General features: G+C 39.0%; 1 protein-coding gene, 1 long non-coding RNA gene and 3 pseudogenes across 3 annotated transcripts; 2 read left to right on the top strand and 3 right to left on the bottom strand.

Moving 5' to 3' along the window:
• The first annotated feature begins 75 nt into the window (after positions 1–75).
• On the top strand, positions 76–12,602 carry LOC110771948 (uncharacterized; annotated as a pseudogene). The gene is made up of 11 exons (XR_015837113.1): positions 76–422; positions 1,706–2,361; positions 3,155–3,332; positions 3,447–3,675; positions 4,152–4,291; positions 4,537–4,826; positions 5,004–5,216; positions 5,315–5,806; positions 6,986–7,657; positions 8,538–9,060; positions 12,031–12,602. The product of XR_015837113.1 is annotated as an uncharacterized LOC110771948 (transcript).
• On the bottom strand, positions 9,137–11,496 carry LOC148292826 (uncharacterized). The gene is made up of 3 exons (XR_015837114.1): positions 11,207–11,496; positions 10,348–10,428; positions 9,137–9,442 (listed from the first exon to the last, which is right to left on the bottom strand). It is a non-coding gene; the product is annotated as an uncharacterized LOC148292826 (long non-coding RNA).
• Positions 12,603–15,106: 2,504 nt separating the features above from the next.
• LOC148292825 (uncharacterized) lies at positions 15,107–16,534 on the top strand (annotated as a pseudogene).
• A 709-nt stretch (positions 16,535–17,243) lies between these two features.
• Positions 17,244–18,903, bottom strand: LOC148292824 (uncharacterized). The gene is made up of 3 exons (XM_088244461.1): positions 18,297–18,903; positions 17,485–18,083; positions 17,244–17,390 (listed from the first exon to the last, which is right to left on the bottom strand). Exons 1-3 carry the CDS (start codon positions 18,901–18,903, stop codon positions 17,244–17,246), a joined length of 1,353 nt encoding a protein of 450 aa, XP_088100587.1.
• Positions 18,904–19,640: 737 nt separating this feature from the next.
• Positions 19,641–22,098, bottom strand: LOC148292823 (uncharacterized; annotated as a pseudogene).
• Between the last annotated feature and the right edge of the window lie 1,616 nt (positions 22,099–23,714).

Here is a 23,714-nt window from a genome sequence, read left to right as displayed (position 1 = left end):
AAAAAAAAAATTACAAAGAAAAGGGCAAAAAGAGAAGGGAAAGAAGGTAAGACGCCTGCCTCATGAGCAGCCCGTGTCAAGCGCGGAGAGACACACCAAACCCAACAAGTCTTAAGTAGCAAAACGTGCCACCAAATCAGGAGAGAGGCTTCATGCATTCATGGCGCCCCCACGCACGCAATGCTCGTCAAACCAAGTATAAGCTCATTTTTGTTCACCCAAAATTCTTAACTCGGCTTCTCTCTCTCAGAGAGCGTTTATGCGTTTATGCCTTCCAGCCTTTGTTTGTGGTGAGGTATATTCTCCGCTTCGATACTCTTCAATACAGCGAAACAGGCACATCACCCGCCCATATGTTCCAGGATTCTACTCTATTGCTTTAATTTAAACGAGTGAAAATTCTCTCTCAGAAGAAAAATCAGGTGATTTATATATTGTTCTTTTCCTGGGTAATTCTTTTAACGCTTTATTTTGAGATTTCGATGCGATTCAATTCAGTTGTTGACTATATCTCTAAGCTAATTATCTCAGTTTTTGCTGATTTTTGGAGTTTTTGGCAAATGGGTATTGATTGTTTTCTGGTTTATGGGTGTGATTAGCTGGTTTATTGCCATTCTGGTGTCAGTTTCATATTTCATTTTCTTCTTTAGACTTCAATTTTCATTTTGTTTTTCTGGTGGTGGATTGAATTTGCTTTAATTGGTGCTCTTCAAATTTAATTGCTTTTTCTATGATCTTTTCTTATCTGGATTTCGAAATTGTGAGTTTATCCGTCCGTTTGTTTCTTGGCGATGCCAATTTTTTTGTTAAAGTTTGCATTTTGAGGTCGTCGGGTGATATGGGGATTAGGTTGAACGTGTTTTTGATTTGTCATTCGACTGTAAGCCAGCTGTTAAGGACAAGTAGATCCCAGAGATGCATAAGTATAAGCCAACCTCTTCTCTGCCTGTTTGCTGCATTGCTTAGATTTCTGACTCATTCTGAGATCAGTTTTGGTTTTTTGCCTAGAACAATGTTTGCGTAAGGCTTTGATGTTAATTGGTACTCTTCAAATTCATCTGTTTTTTTTCTTATATCTTTTTTATCTGGGTTTCAAAAATTATTAGTTGATTGGTGGGCTTTAAGGTGATGCCAATTCTGTGTTGAAGTTTGCATTTTGATTCGATTGGGTGATGCAAGGATTAAGTTGACGGTATCTTTTGATTTTCCATTTGACTTAACCAAATGTTGCGGAAAGTAGGTCTCGGAGATGCTAACTATAACCCAACGTCTGCTTATTTCCTGCATTGATTAGATTTAAGACTCGGTGTTTGATCAATTTTAGTTCTTTGCTTACTACAGTGTTTCTGTGTTTCAGTTTCTATTGTGTCTGATTAGCTTATACTGAATTGAGAGGCTCATCAATTTATGTCTGGGTTTTTATATTATGTGCAAATGTTGTATAGATATATTGTATTTGATACTGAAAGTAGAAGAGTAATGTGGTTGTTGTAAGCAAGCACTGCTCTGACCATTAATTTCCAGTATATGAAAATCATTTAAATAATTCACCTGTGCAATTTAGCCTTTTTGAGAATGCATTTAGCAGTAAATGTGTCAGTCATTCAGAGGATGAGTTGTATAACATAAGATAAGATGCCTCTTTTTTCCAGCAATCCAGGTAATTTTTTGTTTATTTATTCCTATTATTTTATATTTGTTTCAGTTGGCAAGCTTGAAGGCATATTATACAGTCAGAGTAATTGAGAATACCGTCCTTCGCTTCACTTGTCTATTGAATATTTTGGTGTCGCATGAGCAGTAATTTGGGTTTTTCTGGTGGCTGCTTCAAGGGATTTGTGTTCAGTATAAGGATGCCAATGATGACTGTGGGTACCAGTTGTTCAATTTATTGTTGCATCCATGTGATATAGCTACTTAACTTTCTATATATTGGAATTGGAAAATCAACTCTAACATGGATTAGATGAAACCAATTTCAACAAGGGCGCCTGCTTGGTTGGTTGGCAACTTGGCATGAACTGACATCCTACTTTTCTGGTGGAAAAAAAACTAATTGTTTGGTGGCGTTCAGCCTTGTGATTTAGACCAATGGAAGTCTCACCTCAAGGGCAAAAGCAGAAGTTGCAGTCACCTGCTCGCAAATTTTTGTCGACTGGAATGTAGAAAGATCTCTGGCTTGTTGTGCAAGAAGGATCATTGGCAGATGTGGATTCAGCACTATCACTACTGAAGAAGAGTGGTGGTGATATTAATTCAAGAAATATTTTTGGTCTCACTCCTCTTCATATTGCAACATGGAGAAACCACATTCCTATTGTTAGGAGGCTTCTTACAGCTGGTGCTGACCCAGATGCTAGGGTTTGTTGCTTTACTGATCTTTTAAGTTTACATGAATGCTTTTATGTTTTTGCTAGTGGCTGTCAAGTTGTTTCTTTTATATGCTTTTACACTGAAATGATTAATGCTTTTCTTGCTTTGATTCACCTGCACCTCTAAATTTGAGATGATATTCTGTCTTCTCTTCCTGTCATCTAATTGTATCTAAGATATAATTTTTCTAAGGACAGTGTTATCCAACCCAACAGTTTTACCAACGTTCTTTTGCAACCAACATGGCAAGCTGACATGTGATGATGTATTTATTTATTTTCCTGAATGTGATGATGAGGTGTGGCCATATCATTCGCCATGTAGGTTGGGAAAAGAAATTGGATAAGTAGTATTCCTTTTGGTGTCGTATATGTTATAATCTTTCCTGAATCTTGTCTTACATAATTACTTAATATTCTATAAACAAGTTAAGGGAAAATTTCTGAACCAAATATTTACCAAGCATGTCTTCTTGAAGGAACATATAATTAAATGAAATTAGAACTTTATGAAGTTCGTAACTATGTATAACCAATCATACATGGAAATTCGAAAAATTAAGATAATCAATGATACTTGGAAAGTTGAAATATGGGGTATATAAATAATGCATTTAAAGTTGAAGAATTAACTTGCCCTTTTAGGTAAATACTTGGAAAGTTGAAATATTTGATCTATAAATAGATACTTCCGTATTCTATTCAGGTTTTTATTTTTCTTAAATGTGGAAACCGATTTTTTTGATTTATCTTTGCATGGCCCTTCATATCATTTATTGCAGGATGGGGAATCCGGATGGAGTAGCCTTCACAGGGCTCTGCATTTTGGTCATCTTGCTGTGGCAAGTATACTTCTCCAGTTTGGTGCTTGTATCTCACTGGAGGACTCTAAATCTCGAACACCTATCGATCTCCTATCGGGGCCTGTCTTGCAAGTTCTTCAAGATGGACATAATTCTGGTATCTAGTGCTCTGTTTTGCCAAGATTTATGAGGATCATATACTGTATCATACTGAATGTACTTGTGTGTACTTGTGGTTAGAGGTTTGCTGAATTGCTGTTGTTGTCTTTAGCTACTACAGAGGTTTATAGTTGGGGAAGTGGCACAAACTATCAACTTGGAACTGGAAATGCACACATACAAAAGTTACCATGCAAGGTGGATGCTCTTCATGGTTCTTTAATCAAGTTAGTTTCTGCTGCTAAGTTCCATAGTGTAGCAGTCACGTCTCGAGGAGAAGTCTACACTTGGGGGTTTGGAAGAGGAGGACAACTTGGTCACCCGGATTTTGATATACACAGGTATAAACATTTATGATACTATGTAGCCCCTGTCCAACATAATACAGGCTTTAACCTTGGTTGATTTAGCATTTCCCTGTACTATCTAAAAATAATTTACTGAAAAGTTTTTGACTTGGTAATTTTTTTAATAAATGATATTCTTTAACATATTATCAAATTTGAGTGTGTAGTATTTCAACCTTTACATGTTCATGTACAGAAGGACACGAATGCGCCCGTCGTCGTGGAAATAGAAATGATGCAAGTAGGAATGTAATTTTAAAGTTGGCAGAACTTTTTATCTTGAACTTGTGAAAACATTGAGATGCAAGAAACATACAAGCCATATTCATCCCTGGTTTTATTCTCTGTATGACTAAAAGTTGAATTCTGTCGCCTTTCACTTATAAAAGTGGCTAATCAATTGAAATTTTCAAGCTAGTTGTACCTTTTGCGAAGCATGAATCAGTTCCATTTTATTATATGCATTTCAGTGGTCAAGCTGCAGTTATCACACCTCGTTTGGTGACTTCTGGTCTAGGGTCCCTTCGGGTAAAGGCAGTTGCTGCAGCTAAACATCACACTGTTATTGCTACAGAGGGTGGAGAAGTTTTTACTTGGGGATCCAACAGAGGTAAATCATATGAGGACTTCCAACTAAAAGTGTTTGCAATTTGCAAACCACTTACCTGTCATAACAAAAGAAGCGCAAATTTAGTTGTCTTTAATCACTGGGTCCTTGCACGATTCGATATATGAGAAAATTGATTATTTTCCTTTAATGTATTCTGGTGTTAGTAAAAGATTTATCTATGATCTATGTGTTGCTAACATCTGAGGACTATGGAAAATTGATTATTTTCACATGATGTTGGGCAGAGGGTTAGCTTGGGTACACTTCTGTGGACACCCAACCTACACCTCGAAGAGTGAGTTCCCTTAGATCAAAAGTTGTTGCAGTTGCTGCAGCAAACAAGCACACGGCTGTTGTTTCTGATAATGGTGAAGTTTTCACATGGGGCTGCAATAGGGAGGGTCAGCTTGGCTATGGTACATCTAACTCTGCGTCAAATTACACTCCAAGAGGAGTTGAATACTTGAAAGGCAAGGTTTTTACGGGCGTTGCAGCAGCAAAATTTCACACAATTGTCTTGGGAGTTGACGGGGAGGTAATTTTAACCTGATTTAACAGTACATATTCTTCACTTAGGCTCAAATATTAGATTTTTTCTTCTGTTCAGTTCAAGATATATTTTCAACCTATTTTATTACCTGGGCTCTCTTGTGAATACTTCTCCACCTATTGGCTGTAGTTGAGCTAAATCCTGTATGTATATATGTACCAGGTATACACTTGGGGTCATCGAATTGTTACGCCCAAACGTGTTGTAGTTGCTAGAAACTTGAAAAAGAGTGGAAATACCACTTTGAAGTTTCATCGCAAAGAACGGCTTCATGTGGTTTCTATAGCTGCAGGGATGGTACATAGCATGGCTCTGACAGATGATGGTGCATTATTTTATTGGATTTCATCAGATCCTGATCTAAGATGCCAACAGGTTTTGCTTTAGCATAATAGTGTTTTTGTTGAATGTTTAATCATTTCGAGCAACACACGTCAATCTCTAATCTTCTCTATGTTTTTTTGTTTGTCTAGTTGTATTCGCTAGGTGGAAGAAATATGGTGAACATATCTGCAGGGAAATACTGGACTGCTGCCGTTACAGCTACAGGTGATGTTTACACGTGGGATGGGAAGAAAGGTAAGGATAAGCCACCAGTTGCAACTCGGTTACATGGTACAAAACGGGCTACTTCAGTTTCTGTAGGTGAAACACACGTATTGATTATTGGTTCCCTTTATCATCCTGTCTATCCGTCCAATGTGGTGAAGAACCCTCAGAAGCAGAAGTCAAATGTCAAAGATGAGTTAGAAGAGCTTGACGAAGATCTTATGTTCAATGATATGGAGTCCGATACTCTTAAACCTACTATCCAAAACGATGATAGTGATAAGGGGCCCATACCAACCTTAAAAAGTCTTTGTGAAAAAGTGGCAGGAGAGAATCTAGTGGAGCCACGAAATGCTGTTCAACTGCTTGAAATTGCTGATTCACTCGTGGCAGATGATTTACAGAAGTATTGTGAGGTATTCTTCCTCATGGACTGCTCAATATGTGAAGGAAAATTATGAAACTCTTAACCTGTTTCAAATTGTATCTGATTTGAATCTATGTCCAGCTTTCTGTTGGTTGTGTTGTGATCATCTGCCTACGTTGTGTAATTATTATACATCAGGAATTTTGGACCTCATGTCATATATATATGATTCCTGTTGTTGGGTCACCTGGATATCACCACTCTTGGGCCTAATATATAAGGTGGTATGTGCCGATTCTGGGTGGTCCTTGAGTTTTTTTTTATTTTTATTCTCAGTAAGTTTTTGTGGTTTAGTTATCAATATCTCCAATACAGTCTGCTTTATCTTTTTTTTTTTTTTTTTGAATAGAAACAATTTGTATTCAAAATAGAAAGGAACAGAACACATACAAACGAGCCAAGCCAAAACAAACACAAGGCCTAGCTACCCAGGAAACAAAGACAAGCAAAACAGAGGAAAGCCCCCCCCTAGGAGACAACCGCCAGCATATTGCGCATAATAATAGGGTAGGGAATATCCTTGAAAACGTGGGAAGTAGAAGCCCAAAGGGCAGCCCAAAACTTCACCCTATCCCATAACTCACCTACTCCAACTCCCTTATAATCCTCGAAGATTCTCCGATTCCGTTCCAGCCAAAGGTTCCAGATCACAGCCTGCATTAGACTACCCCAGAGAATTTTAGCTTTCTTTCCCTTTCCCAGCCCATCGAATTTAATGAAGAAAAGATCAAAGCATCCTTTTGGAATTACCCACACCATATTGACTTCCTTCAGTAATGTCTCCCACAAATTAATGGAGAAAGGGCAATGGAGGAGAAGGTGGTCCACACTCTCCCCTGCCATATTGCAGAGAGCACACCAGTGAGGGCTGAGACACATGAAAGGACGATGTTTTTGTAGTATATCACCTGTATTAAGTTTTCCCAACACCGCTTGCCACACAAAAATCTTAACTTTCGGAGGGGTCTTGGCCTTCCAAATTTGATTGTATTGGAAGATAAAAGTATAATGGAGGGCAGGTTATTGTCTTGAACACTTTAGGAACTACAAGACGATGTAGTATTGTCTCATGCTTCTGTTTATGGGACTTGTGATCCAAGTTTTTGTAGATTTGTAGTTTACATGCTACTTAATTGTTTAATTATTGAAGCTGTGTTTGTTATTGCAGGACATTGCCATACGCAACCTTGACTATATATTTATGGTATAATCACAAGCTATTGCTAGTGCTTCACCAGATATTCTAGCTAACCTTGAAAATATATTGGACCTAAGGTCATCTGAACCATGGAGTTACCATCGTCTCCCAACTCCTACAGCTACTTTTCCTGCTACTATTTATAGTGAAGAGGACGATAGTGAGAATGAGGTTCAAAGGACACGTGACGGCCATACAAAGCAATCCACATCGAAAAATGAAATACACCAAAGACCGGATTCCTTTCTACAGCCCAAAGATGATCCAAATCATGGTATCGGCAAGCAAGTTCGAGCCTTGTGGAAAAAGTTGCAGCAGATTGAGATGCTTGAAGCAAAACAGTCTAGTGGGCAACTTCTTGATGACCAGCAAATTACAAAGCTTCAGATGAGGCCAGCTCTTGAAAGCGAGCTTGCTGAGCTTGGTGTTCCAGTTGAGACACCACAATTGAAGGCATCATCTTCAGTTCAGCCAGATGGAAAAGGGAACAAAAGGGTTGAGCTATCAAAAAAACAGAGGAGAAAGAACAAACAGATGGCCACACCAGTGGATATAGGGTCTTCTTTTCCTGGAGATGAAGTAGAACCAAAACACACAAAGGATTTCTTGAGTATTGAAATCTCTCAAACCACAAAAAATAAGGTGAGCTTGTTAAATTCCAAAATTTGTTTTATTATCAGGTTTGAATTGATTTCAGTAAAAGATGGTTATTCACTAACTCATCTTTTTCCAGCTAATTGAGATGATTGTTTTTTTCTTTTGAGATGTTTGAATCTTTGAATGGGGTTTGAAATCTTTTCAATTTTGTGACGTGCATGATTTATGATGGTTAACAACTTCATACTTGCTGTTTTGCATTATCCAACGGGTTCTTATCGTGAATGGTCCCTGAAATTGTTAAGAGGCGTGAGCTTTATTTTGTGTATTGGGCGGATGGGCTATATTTTGATGAAAAATAGCCCCTTAAAGTTTGTCAGATGATGACACGAGACCAGTTTTGGGGAAAGTTTTGATGGAATGCGACGACAAGGATCAAATTGATGTGGACCAAAAGAATTTTTTTTTTTTTTTATAGTCAGAATGTGGACCAAAAGACTGGATCCACATTTATTGATTCAAAAGTTTGAGGACTAAAGTGAGGGCTTTTATATTCAGGGATCATTTGTGATAAAAATCTTTATCCAAAATACGGATGATGATTTTGGTCTCGTCCTTTTTACTTTCCATAGCTTGTTATGCCACCTAGATGGCAAAATGTATTTTGATTGAACATCAATGCTTGCACCCATTTTTTAATAGTTTAACTTCACTTTCATTTTTACTTGATCCTAGTGTGCGATTTACTCTGAACTTGCATTTCATAATTACCATTGGATTATTGCCTTCTTCTTAAACAAGGCTTGATTTTTGGTATCCCGTTCCCTGGTTAAAATATTATCTACAACTTAGTGGGAACGCATATTTTAACGATGTGCAATTATTCATCTCATTTGCTAAATTCTTTGAATTGTACCTTTGATAGGAGGAAGATGCCATAAGTGAAGGGATTATGACAAACCAAACCACTAAGGAGTCAGCTTTGTGTGTTCAGAAGGACAATTTTAACCTAACCAAGAATAAGTGTTCATCACCAATAACTTCCAAGAAGAATAAAAAGGGTGGGCTTTCTATGTTCTGGAGTGGCGCTCTTGATGATGCCCCCAAATACATTGCACCACCCCCACCTTCCCCAAAAAGTGAAGGCCCTGCATGGGGTGGGGCCAAAATCCCGAAAGGATTTGCATCTCTTCGTGCGATTCAGGATGAGCAAAGCAAAACCAAGGACAGTCAGTCAACCAGAAACAGAGGTCATGCAGAAGATCCTTTCAATGCTAGAAGTGATGGGAAGATTCTGCTGAGTTCGTTTTTGCCTTCCAAGCCAATACCAGTGGTCTCGATACCAGTGGTTGCAACCCATACTTCAGTGGCATCTGATGGAGAAAGAGGTACACCTCCTTGGACTGCTTCGGGAACTCCTCCCCTTCTTTCTCGCCCCTCTCTTTGTGTCACGCCCCGAATTTCCCATAACAATTAATCTGCGAATTTAAACAGAACAACCAACAATCCGGGACGCGAAGCTCGGAACCTTCAACAAAAGTACCTAGAAATTTAAACTTTTCTTTCTTGATACAACACCACTGTTCCGAACCACAATGTCAATAATGACTCAACTCTTCTGAGTCAAATATTACATTACAAACTCACAACATAAATGAACAATCATCATTTTACATAATATGCTCCTCAGAGCTTATTTCACACAGCGGAAGTCTAACACTCACCAACACTCTCACACCACACTTTACAGTATGTGGAACCACCAATGAGCCTCCTGCTCCTCACCTTAATTCTCCTGCTCACCGTCTCTACCACCTGCAGGATTTTCCCCTACACCATTGAATAGTGCACCGGGTTCACCACAGAACAACCCGGTAAGCTTTCTAAAGCTCGTATGAGTAAACCACGTCCACAGTATAATATGTCAATTGCACATAATATACAAACACATGCACTTACATTAGCACACCACAATCCTTGTATAACCAAGGTAATCATAATCATCAATATCATCACAATCACAATTCTTTTGTTTTATTTAAAGAACTGTTTCGATCACCACCTGTGACCACACCAAAACTCTTTATTTCAAAGTAGTTTTCACACGTCAATTGTTTGACAGATAGAAGAGAGAATACTATGAACCTCTAATCTATAACACTACAAAACACCATAGTAGTGTTCACTCATGATTACACACCAGTCATGAGTACTAGATGGCGCCAGACTAGAGCTCTAACTGTTCTTGGGTCTTGCTCCCTAGGGTAATTTATCCCTCATTATTTGCCACGAGAATGCCCACCTGACAAACTCAGAAGGGATTCAAGGTATTCTCACCTAAATCCATCAACACCAAAACACCAACACCAAAACAATATAAAATGTAGTTTCACATTAAACATTGTTTTATAGCCAAATACACCAATCACAGCAATATATATTTATTATATATATTTATGTGGTTATTCACGAATGAATTTCCACCATACATCCACAACATATGTTATATGGTTAAACACCAAAATCTCTAATAAAAAGTATTAATTCAAAACAAAATAGGTTTCACTTACCTCATGAACCGTTGATGAACAAGTTCATGTGTTTTAAATCAATTAAAACATTTTTACAAAATCACAACCAACATGTTAATTATAGCCATTAACATTATCCAAGGTCACCTTATAATAAATATAATAATCCGTGATTTTACTCACGATTAGGATGGTTTTACTCACCTCTCGTCCAAGCTGCGTCTTCAACAACTTAACGAATCCTCAATCTCAAACCTCAACGAGCAACTCAATCTCCAATAGTACCTAAGCAAAGTACATAGCTCAACTTAGCACAAAACTCCAAAAATCCAAGATTTCGCAACTAATGACGAAATTGCCATTTGGACCAACCGGGCGTCCAAAGCGATCAAATCTCGTCCAACCAACTTCAAAACTGTGACGTACGTGCTGTCGACGTCGAATCATGACCAATGACACCCATTGTCCAAAAGGTCACTATTTGGGTCCCGTGGGTCCCACATGTCTAACCGACACTCCAAAAATCCGCCTTGGGCCCACAACCTCGGATTCCAAATCCGATCGCACCAATGGACTCTAAATAGTCCCGATATCTCCCTGCGACAATTTGGGCCCAATCCAACGGTCGGATTATTCTACATTACACGATCGAATAACGATCGCTCGCCTTAACTTTGAAATTTAATAACTTAAGATCGGGACGTCCGATCATCAATCTGTCTGAACCCACAGACTCCTAACAACACCAGCTACAACATAAATAAAATTGGACACGATCCAACGGTCTGATCATCTCCAATCAATGGTCCACATTTGTGAGGCTCCGATCGTCGATTAAACGACGGAATCTCAACAATTTTAAACATACAAACATGTTCAATTACTCCAGAACTACATTCTGTCTCTAAAGCCCTAACTCAGAATCGCCACCCAGCGCCGCCACGCGCCGCCACCGCCGGTGGTGGTTTGGGTACTATTCCGGCGACGGACCAACCCTAGAATCGCCGGTCAAGACCTATGCCAAAATGTTCGTAATACTGAGTATAACAACTTTAATTCTTACCTCGAGGTCCAATTCGAAGTGTAAGTGGCTCAAACCGCCGGTTGAAGTTGCTGATTTCACTATTGACGAACCAACTTCGCGGCGTCGCCCAGCCTTCACCGCACCTCCGATGGCTCCGATTCTTCTTGGGTTATGTTCACAAGATAGCAGGCTTTCTATCTGGTTTGGTGGTGTCGATCACCTCCACCGTACGCCGCCGCAGAAGCCGTCGGAAATCGCCTCTCCGACGAGCTCTCAAACTTCCGGATTCAATTGCAAATTATGAATCCAAACAGTGTCCATCTTAAATTTATAGGCAAAGTCTCTGTTTGCAATTTAGTCCCTGAAACTTCAAACGAGCATAACTTCTTTGTTTCAACTCGGATTCACGAACCGTTTGCGCCTACGCGTTCGTGAGATCAACCTCGATTTTCCAAATCAAAAATCATAATTTTCTCGCTTCAATTTCTTGTACTTCCCTTGTAAAATCATAAACTTAATCATAAAGGTATTTTGTCCCAAATTGAGATTAAGTCACTTAATTCCAATATTTCCACACCAAACCAAAATCATACAACATCCAAAATAGTCACACGACTTAATAATATTTTCCACAAAAATAATAAAACCAAATATTATTTTTGAGGGTATTACACTTTGGGACATCCAAATGCAGCAGGTATGTGAATTGCACCCTTTTTCTCTCTTCTCATGTGTTCGGACCATTAATATCCTTTTTATGTGTACTGAATTCCATGCATTCTTTTTGAGTTGTTTTCTTGTTGCCACATGCCAGAGTCATGGAGATTTCAGGCGTTTAATTTACCATTCTCATACGTGTCTTTATTTATGTCTCAAATCAGGGAAAACACATCATAGTCATTCCCACAGTCCAAAGACTAAAACGGCTGGATTCTCAGTCACTAATGGTCAGGGTTCACCATTGGATGCCTCTGGAGTGAACCGCTGGTTCAAACCAGAGGTGGATACACCCTCATCGATTCGATCAATTCAGATTGAGGAAAAGGCTATGAAGGACCTTAGACGCTTAGAAGCGTTAGGATTGTGAAGAACCCATCTTAAATTAGGTAGAAATAGGGGCACCTCCTGTTCGTTTATTTCAGTTTACATTTTGGGTTAAATACACTGCTGTACAGTGAACTGTATAGAATTAGCTCAGCGGATACTTTTTATATCCTTCATATCCATAAAGTAGCAGAAGTTTATCTCATACTCCTTTTTGGGACTTTGTTTCCTTTAATTTTTTTAGATCTTTGGTGACCAGTTTCTAGGTTAGGGCATGGCCATTGGAAATGTGATATTTTAAATTTAGGGATTGTAAGTTATTTTGTATAATGTCAATAAATCAATGAAAGTTTCTGTTTTCCAACTGGAAAAAAATTGAATAAATGATTCATTCATTGTAACCCATTTTAAATAAATTGTTTTCTGTATTTTCGTGATTCTCCTGACTAATGTGAGTTTTATTGCTGAAATTTGATTTCTTTCCTTTAAATTTTCAATGAACTCCCATTAAAAGAATGGTACGCAAAAACGGTAAGGCCCAAAATGAATTAATATTAATATTTTTATAAGAAAATATTAATGAATTAAAAGCAGTAACAGGATATGCTTCATGTATAGAGTTGAGGGGCTGAAAGAAAGTGGGAAGTTACTCCCACATACAGCACCTACACAATACGTGAGCCCTTAACTGGCTCCACTCCTTTCAGTTTTTTTTTAGGTCTATAAAAAGAGACCATTGGTGAGCAAAGAACAAAAAAGAGAAAAAAGGGAACGGAGGAGAGAAAAAAAACAGAGGCAGAAAACAAAAGCCAAAACGCAGAGGAAGAAGTAACAAACTACTGCAGAAATCCAAGGGAGATACAAACCTCTATCACAATACTGTTTGAGAAGGTATAAACTAATATATTTCAGCATTTTCTTATGTACAGTTAACTTGCAAGCAAAAGAAAGAGTGTAAAAGAAACTGTACAGAAGCCTTGGCAATGGAAGATGTAAACAAATCTCTTCAAAATGATGATAATGGTGCTGCTTACACAAAGAGAGCTCTTGCAAGGACCTCTCTGTTGTGAATTATAGATGGGTTTCCACAAGAAACCCACTGTACTGAGTGCTATGAACACATTGCGAATGTTCATGGGCGCATTGTGATACTCAGAGAAGACCTTGCGAGTGTTCTTGAGTATCAAAAATAGAAAATGGCGAATTTCATCCTAACCCACCTTCAGTACAGTGAAATCCCAAGTCTGCAAATTGGAGAATGAAGAGATAGCCCACGAAAGTCACCAAGGCAGCTCTCCTCTACAGTAATTTGCAAATACCACAAAGGGTTCTCACTCTGTTACTGGTGGTATGATAGCCCTTCCCAAAAGATTTTTGCAATCAAATGAAGAAAAATTGCACCAAAACATCAAACCATTGTTACCAAGAGACCATAAGGGAGCAGAGAATTCAAAATTATCTTTGGCCCCAAAATAAAAGAAAATACAGTCAAGCCTTCAAGGAAATGATGGAAATAAAATCACAAAGATCCCAAAAGAGAAAAAGAGTTTATCTTCGTTTTTTTTCTCTCGACACCAAAAACAAAGGTGTATGACACACAACCTCCGTCGTACACAGGGACTGCAGATTAATGGTTCAGGCAAAAAAGAGCAAAAGGGGAAAATAGCTCACCAATTTTAGGCTAAGAAACCTTCTCCTGTGTTGCTGCTGCTGAAGAACTCAAGAGCAGCATAAGCCAAAATAGAGAAACCCAAAAGCCGAAGAAGAAGTCTCCACCTCCTAAGATGGAAGAATAAAGCAACAACAAAAAGGGGATTTGGAAGAATAGGACGAAACCAGCAAAACCAAGAAAGAAAAAGCCAAAAAGAGAAGGAAAAGTAGCTCTGTACTTTGACAAACAGACCCTGCCTCTTTAGGTTCCTATACTTTGAATTAATAGGTTAATGGGCCACTTTGTCTAACTCTGACATAAGGGAGCAAAGGAATTAACCTGTTTTGACTTCTCTTTGGTTTTGGCATTTCAAACTCAAAGCTCTTTATCAATTGTGGCTACTGAGTAACTGAAGATATACGGTTTGGTTCAATTTAAATTAATTTGAACTACTCCAGATAGATATGGGAGTGACTCAGTTTAATTTGACTTCTACTACTCCAAATAGAGACCGGTTATGGTTTCAAATGGCAGCTGACTATCAAAGCCTCTCTAACGTGGATCATTTATTTATGGGCCAACTAATAAAAATGTCAAGGCCTAGAGACAAGTTGATGGGTAGACAAAACAAATTACCCATTAACTTTCAAAAGCCCAAAATATTTGATGGGTGTCCAAATAAATTATGTGGTTAATGGATCAATTTTTTAAATCCTCAAAACTATATTTGAATAAATTAATGGGCTCATTAAAATGCCTGTTAATTTTCTTTGGACATTGACAATAAACAAATATGGTTCAAAACCATTCCAAATTTTCTCATGGGTCATCTACCCGTACAAATTTCAATAAGATCAAATTTAAATCTCTCAACCACAAACTCTTTCAAGGGGTCATTCATTCCTTGAAAGTTTATCAGAGGAGTAAAAGTTTCTATTGCACCAACCGTGTTGGGCTATATATATCATGGCCTTGGGGAAACTGTCACCTGTCCGAGAGGTCCAGGTACTTCTTTAGCTTGTTTTCCGGTTCACTACGTCATTGGATGGATGGGTGAGTATTTTCCCTGTTTGTATAGATGCCATAGTGATATTGAATTTCGAGCTAGTTACCCTCATTTAACTAGATATGCTGGTATTGCTGCTAACGATATGGGTATTTCAAAGGCCAGAGTTATTTTTAGAAGTGACATATCCATGCGATATCGTCCCAACGCTTTTGATGAGTAGGATGGCCTTACCTTTATGGATGATGAAAAATTGTCAGATGACAGGTTTGAGATATTAGTTTGTATGCGTACATCAAAACTCCCTGTAAGGGTTGATAACAAACTTTGGTTGGAACCATATTACCCAAATAGATTCGCTCGCCAATTTGGTTTTGATCAGGGTGTTCCATCCGATAAACTTAGCTTTGGTATTGCCAAGAGGAGTCATTGTAATGTTGAGGATTTGTTCAGAGCTCAAACTTCACTTCTAAGGAGAAACACTTCAGTGCTTTTCTACATTCCACGCTTCACTCGTATGGGGCAATGTACGTACTGGTACTGCAGGTGGTGGATGGGTTATACCACATCATACTTGGGTTTATCTGTGTCGACTATTTATGTAAACCTGTCCAAACGTCCTCTCAAGGAAAAACCGATTTATGTAATATCCAATTTGAAAGAAGTTTCCAATGGTTTACAAAAGGAAGTCTTAATTTCTGAAGTGGAAGCAAAAAATTCGCCCATCAATGTGAAGTGACAAAGTGAAATTTCCCGTCCTGGGAAGAGACGGAAGGAAAGAGCAGGTAGAAAAAATGAAGACACCCTCTCTTCATCTGAAAGTAGTCAAGATATAAACTTTAAGCGGATTCGTTATCCAAAATCTGATGGTTCTTTGAGCACAGGTCCTGAGAGAGCCAAGGCTACAAAAGAAGTGGATCTTGACAACTCCAACTTTGAAGCAACTTCAGACTTACTAAATCCTCCTGATGACAATATTGTGGTGCAAGAATTGGCTGGGTCTTCACCTTGTGATGTTAACGTCATTTCTCCATTGGCTAATGACATGAAATCATTGGAAGGTTGCAAAAAATCAATCTTTGATATTTTTGGCTCAGAGGTGAAGAATTTTAGGCATACATATATTATTGATGAAGTGCAAGGAATTTTTGATAAACTTCAGTCTTCAAAGTCAATTGAAGAGATGCTTGCTCATCATGCAGGAATGAAATCAATGTTCAAAGTCTTGTGGTCAATGTTAGACATTCTTGATTTTGGCAAAACTGAACTTGAATGGTTTGTTGACACAATTGACCAAATTTTCTACTGTGTCTTGCAAATTTCTAAGAATGCCAGAATTGTTGAACAAGGTACTCAGGTTCGCGATCTCATTCGTCGTCATGATGATTGTCTAAACTCCAAAAGGGCAGTTGACTCAAACTTATCGAATTTTACTTGAGAACTTGAAGACTTGAATGCTCAGGAGTTTGTTGTTAAAGAAGCAGAGGAACGAGCTCGTATGCTTCGAGAACAACATGATTCTCGAAAGTTTTCTCTTAACTGTCAAATCAAAGATGCCAAAACTTCCCTGGAGAAACTAAACAAGTTGGATGAAGAGCTTCGCCAATCATGTATCAGTGATAAAGAGCTTCTCGAAATTGAGCATATTGAGGCCTCTTGCAAGTAATAGGAAGCGGAGATCCACAAACTGATTGATTCATTAATTCCCTTTTGTAATAAGTCCTAATGGACCATCATCTCTTTGTAATTGTCCTCTTTTGGAATTTATTATTTTCTCCATCATTCTCTTCATGAATAATAAAGCTAATGAAACATTTAATTTTGACAAGCTGCACATAATATTTTATTTTGGCAACTCAATTTCACCTCATGCCAATACAATTGGTGAAAGGAGGAATGTTTTGGTGATATATGGCTGCATCTAGCTATTTAAACTAGATTGCCTACGTACCCTGTGAAGGGATCAAGCCAAACATAGTTCACTCCCGAATTTGATGGGAGGAAATGTGTTTTATAGCTGCATCTAGCTATTAAACTAGATTGCCTACGTACCCTATGAAGGGATCAAGCCAAAACGTAGTTCACTCCCGAATTTGATGGGAGGAAATGTGTTTTATAGCTGCATCTAGCTATTAAACTAGATTGCCTACGTTCCCTGTGAAGGGATCAAGCCAAACGTAGTTCACTCCCGGATTTGAAGGAGGATTTTTTTTTTTTGTGACCTTTGTGGCTGCATCTAGTGTTAAAACTAGACTGCCTACGTACCCCTTTTGAGGGATCAAGCCGCACGTAGTTCAAGCTTTTTTTTGCTTTTTTTTTTGCCCTAACTTCTGCTTGAACTACCCTTTCGGGTTTTCAGTCTGAAGGGCTATTGTCTAAGCATAGAACCTCTTTACAAATTTCCCATTTACACATGGGTAGATGCATGTTCCTTCAGGATTTGACAGTTCATAAGCGCCTTTAGCAAAAACCCTAGTGACGACGTAGGGTCCTTCCCATTTTGATACAAATTTCCCATGCATCTTTCGAGTAATGACAATGGGTCTTCGTATGGTTAGAACTAAATCTCCCACGGAAAATGACCTGAATTTGACCTTTCCTGTTGAAAGGACCTACCATTTGAGCTTGATAAACTTCGAGTTTTTGTTGCACAAAGAGATGTTTTTCGTCCAGTGCCTCTAGCTCAGCTAGCCTAACCTTCACATTTTCATCTGGGTTGACTAGATGTGTGGCTACCCTTAAAGAAGGTAATTGAATTTCCAATGATAATATTGCTTCTGACCCATAGACCAAACTATATGGAGTGCATCCAGTTGCTGTTCGAACAGTCATCCTGTAAGCCCACAATGCCTCGGGGAGACGTTCATGCCAATCTTTCTTGGTTCCTGAAACCATCTTTTTGAGAATATTGCAAAGCACTTTGTTAAATGCCTTAGCTTGGCCATTGGCCTGTGGATTATAACTTGCAGAAAATGAATGTCGGATGTTGTACTTATCACAGAGCTTGACCATAGTCTTATATTTGAAGTACAAGGCATTATCTGAAATGATTTTGGAAGGTACACCATAACGATGAATTATATGTGTCCTTATAAAATTTGCAACATCATCTGCTTTCAATACTTTTAAAGGCACTGCTTCTGCCCATTTTGAAAAATAGCCTGTTGCAGCTAAGATATACTGGTGTTGACGAGAAGATTTAGGCTTTATGATGCCTATGACATCCAATCCCCAAGTATTGAATGGCCAAGACAATATTGTTGGATGAAGAGGCGAAGGTGGTTGATGTATGAAATTTCCGTGTAGTTGACATGCCTTGCAAGTATTTGAAAACTTCATCGCATCCTGAACCATGGTTGGCTAGTAATATCCTAACCTTTTTAATTGGGCTGCAAGCTTGGGTCCAGATTGATGGGCACCACAGCTACCTCCATGAGTTTCCAAAAGGGCAGTAGTTGCTTCTTGTTTTGATAAACACCAAAGGAGTATTCCATCAAAGGATCTCTTGTATAAGATGTCATTTAGATATATGAAACGATTGGCCCTACGCCTGATGTCAACTCTTTTCCTTAGGTCAGTTGGTAATTTTCCATGTTGAAGAAAATCAATCATGGATTGACGCCAATTTGGGCCCTCTTCGATTTCATAAACTGTGACAATATTGACCTCATGTTTTTCCCTCAACTGATCGAAGGCTAGAGGAAGTAGATGACGCTCTCCAACAGTGACTTGTATGTCTCTTTCTTCAGGGAGAGATAAAGATGCTGCCAGATTTGCTAATGCATCAGCTTTGTCATTTTCTGACCTTGGGATGTGGGCAATTTGAATGTCTTGAAATTGGGTCATTAAATACTTAGCTCTGTCATTGTACGGAACTAAGTTTTCATTTTTGACTGCATACTGGCCGTTCAATTGTTTGACAATTAGTTGTGAATCTCCAAATGCATGCAAACAATTGATGCTCATTTCAAGTGCAATTTCGAGGCCAATGATGAGTGCCTCGTATTCTGCTATGTTATTTGAGCAGAGTGTCATTAGAGAAAAAGAGTAGGGGATCAAGCCCCCTGACGGTGTGATGAATACCACGCCTGCCCCTGCTCCCTTCTTTCTAGCTGCACCATCAAAATAAAGTTGCCACGGTGAGATTCTGTGGAAAATACCTCTTCATCTGGTAAATCATTTGGCAACTCCATATTGTCTGGCACGGGGTGTGCGGCCAGGAAATCAGCTAGTGCTTGTCCCTTGATTGCCTTTTGGGACACATATTTAATTTCAAATTCTGATAAAAGCAGAGACCATTTTGCTAAACGCCCAGAAGGCACTGGCTTTGCCATGAGATATATGAGAGTTTCTACTTTGGAGATTGACGTAATTCCATGGGATAATATATAATGTCGTAATTTTTGCACAGCAAAAATCAAAGCCAAACAAACCTTTTCAATGGGGGTGTAGTTCTGTTCTGCCCCCACTAATGTTCAGCTTAAATAGTAAAGTGCATTCTCCTTCCCATCTTCATTCTCTTGAGCGAGCATTGCCCCCAGTGAGCGTTCAAGTGCGGCGATGTATAATATTAAGGGTTTTCCCTTAATTGGTGCCATTAATATTGGGGGTTTTAGAAGATATGCTTTGATGCTATCAAAAGCATTTTGGCGTGCTTGATCCCATATGAATGGTGTGTCTTTTTTCATCAGCCTTGTGAATGGCTGGCACCTCCCAGACAAATTTGAAATGAACCTTCGTATGTAAGCTAGTCTTCCTTGTAAACCTCTTAACTATTTCAAAGTTCGAGGAGGAGGCATTTCTAGGATTGCCTTGATTTTGGAAGGGTCAATTTCGATTCCACGATGTCTCACTACAAAACCCAGGAATTTCCCTGACGTCACTCCAAATGCGCATTTCAAAGGGTTCATTTTTAACTCATGTTTTCGGAGCCTATCAAAAACCCGTTTCAGGTCATTTAAATGATGCTCTCTCTTTCTGGTTTTTACAACAAAATCATCCACATAACATTCGATTTTATTATGTAGCATGTCGCTAAAGATGACTGTCATGGCTCTTTGGTATGTTGCACCAGCATTTTTCAGACCGAACGACATCACAGTATAACAGTAAACCCCCTTTGGGGTTCGAAACGCAGTAAGCTCTTCATCTTCAAGTGCCATTTTGATTTGGTTATATCCTGAAAATCCATCAATGAAGGATAAAGCCTCAAATCAAGTCGTTGCATCTACCAATAATTCGGTGATCGGGAGAGGGAATTCATCTTTGGGACATGCATTGTTAAGATCTCTAAAATCTATGCAGATACGTATTTGACCATTCTTCTTTTTTACAGGAACAATGCTTGCGAGCCAAGTAGGATACTGGACTTCTCGAATAAACCCAGCATTTATTAACTTGTCAATTTCAGCATTTATTTGTACCTGCAGCTCAGGTCGAAACCGTCTTGGAGCCTTCTTCACATAGCGACATTGACTTGATACTGCCAATCTGTGGACTGCTACATTAGGATCTAGGCCAGGCATGTCTTGATAGCCCCATGCAAATACATCTCAGTATTCTTGAAGAAGGCACCTATAATTTTCCAATTCATTTGGAGTTAGTAAGGCACTTACAAAAATGGGTTTGGGCTCATCATTTGTACCAAGATTAACTTCTTGTAGTTCATCCACAGTAGCTTGACCTCCATCTTCAATTTGGGATGGTGCTGGCTGAATATTATCAATAAACTCCAATGGCTCATTATCAGGAATTCGGATTTCATGCTCTTCATTTTTTGTTGGGTTAACATCTGTGATGGAGACAGTTAACTTGAACGGCCTCAATATTTCTAGATTGCTCTGAACTTTTCATCACACTTTTCTTGACTCTCCATTTCTTACTCTTTTGAAGTTTTTGTGAGGTAGCAACACCTCCATGTCTTTGGAAAACTGAGATGCGAGTTGGAAAATTATTTGCTTTGTTCCCAAGCCGCTCAAAAACTGAGATCCGGGGTGATTTATTGCTTGACTCAGTTTCAGCAAAGAAAGATTTTTCGAGGTCAGTGAAAACTACTGATTCGTCTATTTATGTCTTTGGACCTTTTACCCTGAGCATGCCATTTTCTTGTCTTACTGAGACATAAATGCAATTCTTTCTGACTTTGCCTTTTTTGGATTTTATCTTCAATGAAGTTGAAGATGATGTCTTCATGGACCTATTTCCTTCAAAGAATACAACACGGTTACGTCGATTATTGTTCTTTGAAATAGTTGGATTTCCATTAAAGACAACGTGGTTATGCTGACTGTTGTTCTTCTTTAACACAGTTGAGACTATCAAACTGCCCCCTGGGATTGAATGGTTAATCTTGCGTAGTGGCTGTGTGTATGTTGTCATGAGCGTCTCAATTGTATTTTGAACTGACACCAATGCTTTTTGACCTAGCTTTTTTTGGTCATCTGGTGAGTATTTAAAGGCTGTCTTTGAACTTGAAGTCTTTTCTTTATTTGGGAAAATAGAAGGCGATGTGATCTTTATTTTGATTGGCTTTGTTGACCCTGATGGTCCTCCTGTTTTTATGCTCAGCCCTCGCTTTGCCTTTTCTGTATTTTTCGGCTGTACAAAGGTAAGGCTTGGTGATTTATAAAACTTTGCATATGAATAATTAACTTCTTCACCTCTAAATGGATCAGCATCTGCAGAGACCTTTTTGACTTCACCATTTGATAAGAACTTAAAACACTGATGTAGTGTAGAAGGAACAATGCCATATGTGTGGAGCCATGGGCGCCCCAAAAGCACGTTGTAAGATGTATTAGCATCAATGACATGAAAAAGGGCATCAGAATAAAGTTCCCCTATTTCCATTTGCAATGCTATGGTGCCCATAGCTCTTTGTCCGACTTGATTGAAACCCTGAATTGTCAACATAGATGGTGACAACTGTCGAGCACTCATTCCAATCATATGAAGTGTCTTTAAAGGAAGAAGATTTACCGCTGAGCCACAATCAAGCAAAATTCGATTGATCAATGTATTTCCAACTTCTCCACTAACATAAAGTGGTCGGTTGTGGAACTCAGATCCAAGCATCATATCATTTTCATCAAATGTGATGCTTGCTAAATAGCAAGCACAATATTTTGGTGATGCAGTAACCGCGTTTGCTGGCTCGAAACTCGTTCTAAACATCTCGGGGCTCATTAAAGCCATAGTGAGTGCTTCTCTAAGTTCCTTTGACATTTGCATGGCGTCATAGATATTAAGAAATGCTGGGATACGTTTCAACTGTGCCACTACATTGAGCTGTGATTGGTCCCTGACACAAGTTTGTCCTTGCTGAGATCTGGAACTACTTGCTTTGATTGGTCCCTGACACATTATTTATTCCAAGTTCTCTCAAAATCTCCAACCCAATAATCAAGGCCTCATATTCGGCCTGATTGTTGGTACAATCAAAGTCTAATTGAAATGAATAATGAGTTCGGAAACCCTGAGGGGATTCAATGATGACACCTGCTCCCCCCATATTTGATGTTCGAGATCCGTCGAAATAGAGACGCCATGGGAATAAACTTATCATGTCGACTTTGAAGAAGTCCATGTCTTCTATTTCAACACAAGGGTGAGCGGCCAAGAAGTCAGCCAAGGCTTGCCCCTTGACGGCCTGTTGAGGTACGTATCGGAAGGTGAATTCTGCCAATGGCATCGTCCATTTTCCAATATGCCCTATAATGATTGGCCGAGTGAGCATGTACTTGATCAAATCAGTCTTGGCGATTATATGTACCACGGAAGGCAACATATAGTGCCTTAACTTGGTTGCGGTGAAATATAAGGCTAAACAAAGTTTCTCCACCGGTGAATACTTTCTCTCGGTGGCCGTTAGAATTCGGCTTAGGTAGTACACTGCTTGCTCTTTTTTCTCATCGTTGTCTTGGGCCAAAAGACTTCCGATGGAATTTTCTGCAGTCGAAATATATAACTTCAAAGGTCGGCCTCGCTTCGGCGGGATTAGCATCGGTGGCTTGGTTAAATACTCTTTGATGGAATCAAATGCCTTTTGGTGAACTTCTTCCCACTGAAATTTCTCTTCATCCTTGAGTTTTAGCAAAGATGAAAAAGGCTCGACTTTCCCGCGGAATTAGCTATAAACCTTCGGAGGAAGTTTATTTGGCCTAGCAAACTTTGCAATCCTTTCTTGTTTTTCGGGGGCGGCGCCTCAATGATGGCCTTATCATTATTTTTATCAATTTCGATCCCCCTTTGATGTACCAAAAATCCTAAGAAATTTCCGGCGGAAACCCCAAAGGCACATTTCTTTGGGTTCATCTTCAATTGATGCTTTCGCATTCTTTCGAAGGCTAACCGAAGGTCATTCAAATGGCCTGGTCTCGATTCCAACTTCACAACCACATCGTCGATATAAACTTCTAAGTTTCGACCGATCATGTCGTGGAAGATAGCATTCATTGCCCATTGATATGTGGCTCCGGCATTCTTTAGGCCGAAAGGCATTACGACATACTCAAAGGTTCCAATGGAACCAGGACATCTAAAGGCTGTCTTGTGAATATCTTCCTCGGCTATGAAAATTTGGTTATAGCCAGAGTGTCCATCCATGAAGGATAAAATTTCATGTTTGGCCACCCCATCAACTAAGAGGTCCGCCATAGGCATGGGATATTCATCTTTGGGAGTTGCGAGATTAAGGTTACGAAAATCAACACAAATTCTTATTGCTCTCGTTTTCTTCTTTACATGTACAATATTAGAAAGCCACTCCACATATCTTGCTGGCCTAATAAACTTGGCTTTAACAAGCCTTACAATTCCTTCCTTGACCTGTAATTCTACTTCCGCCG

Source organism: Prunus avium, chromosome 7, assembly GCF_965620075.1.
Source record: "Prunus avium chromosome 7, drPruAviu1.hap1.1, whole genome shotgun sequence".
Taxonomy (NCBI): Eukaryota; Viridiplantae; Streptophyta; class Magnoliopsida; order Rosales; family Rosaceae; genus Prunus; species Prunus avium.
This window is presented reverse-complemented; position numbering and strand designations above follow the sequence as displayed.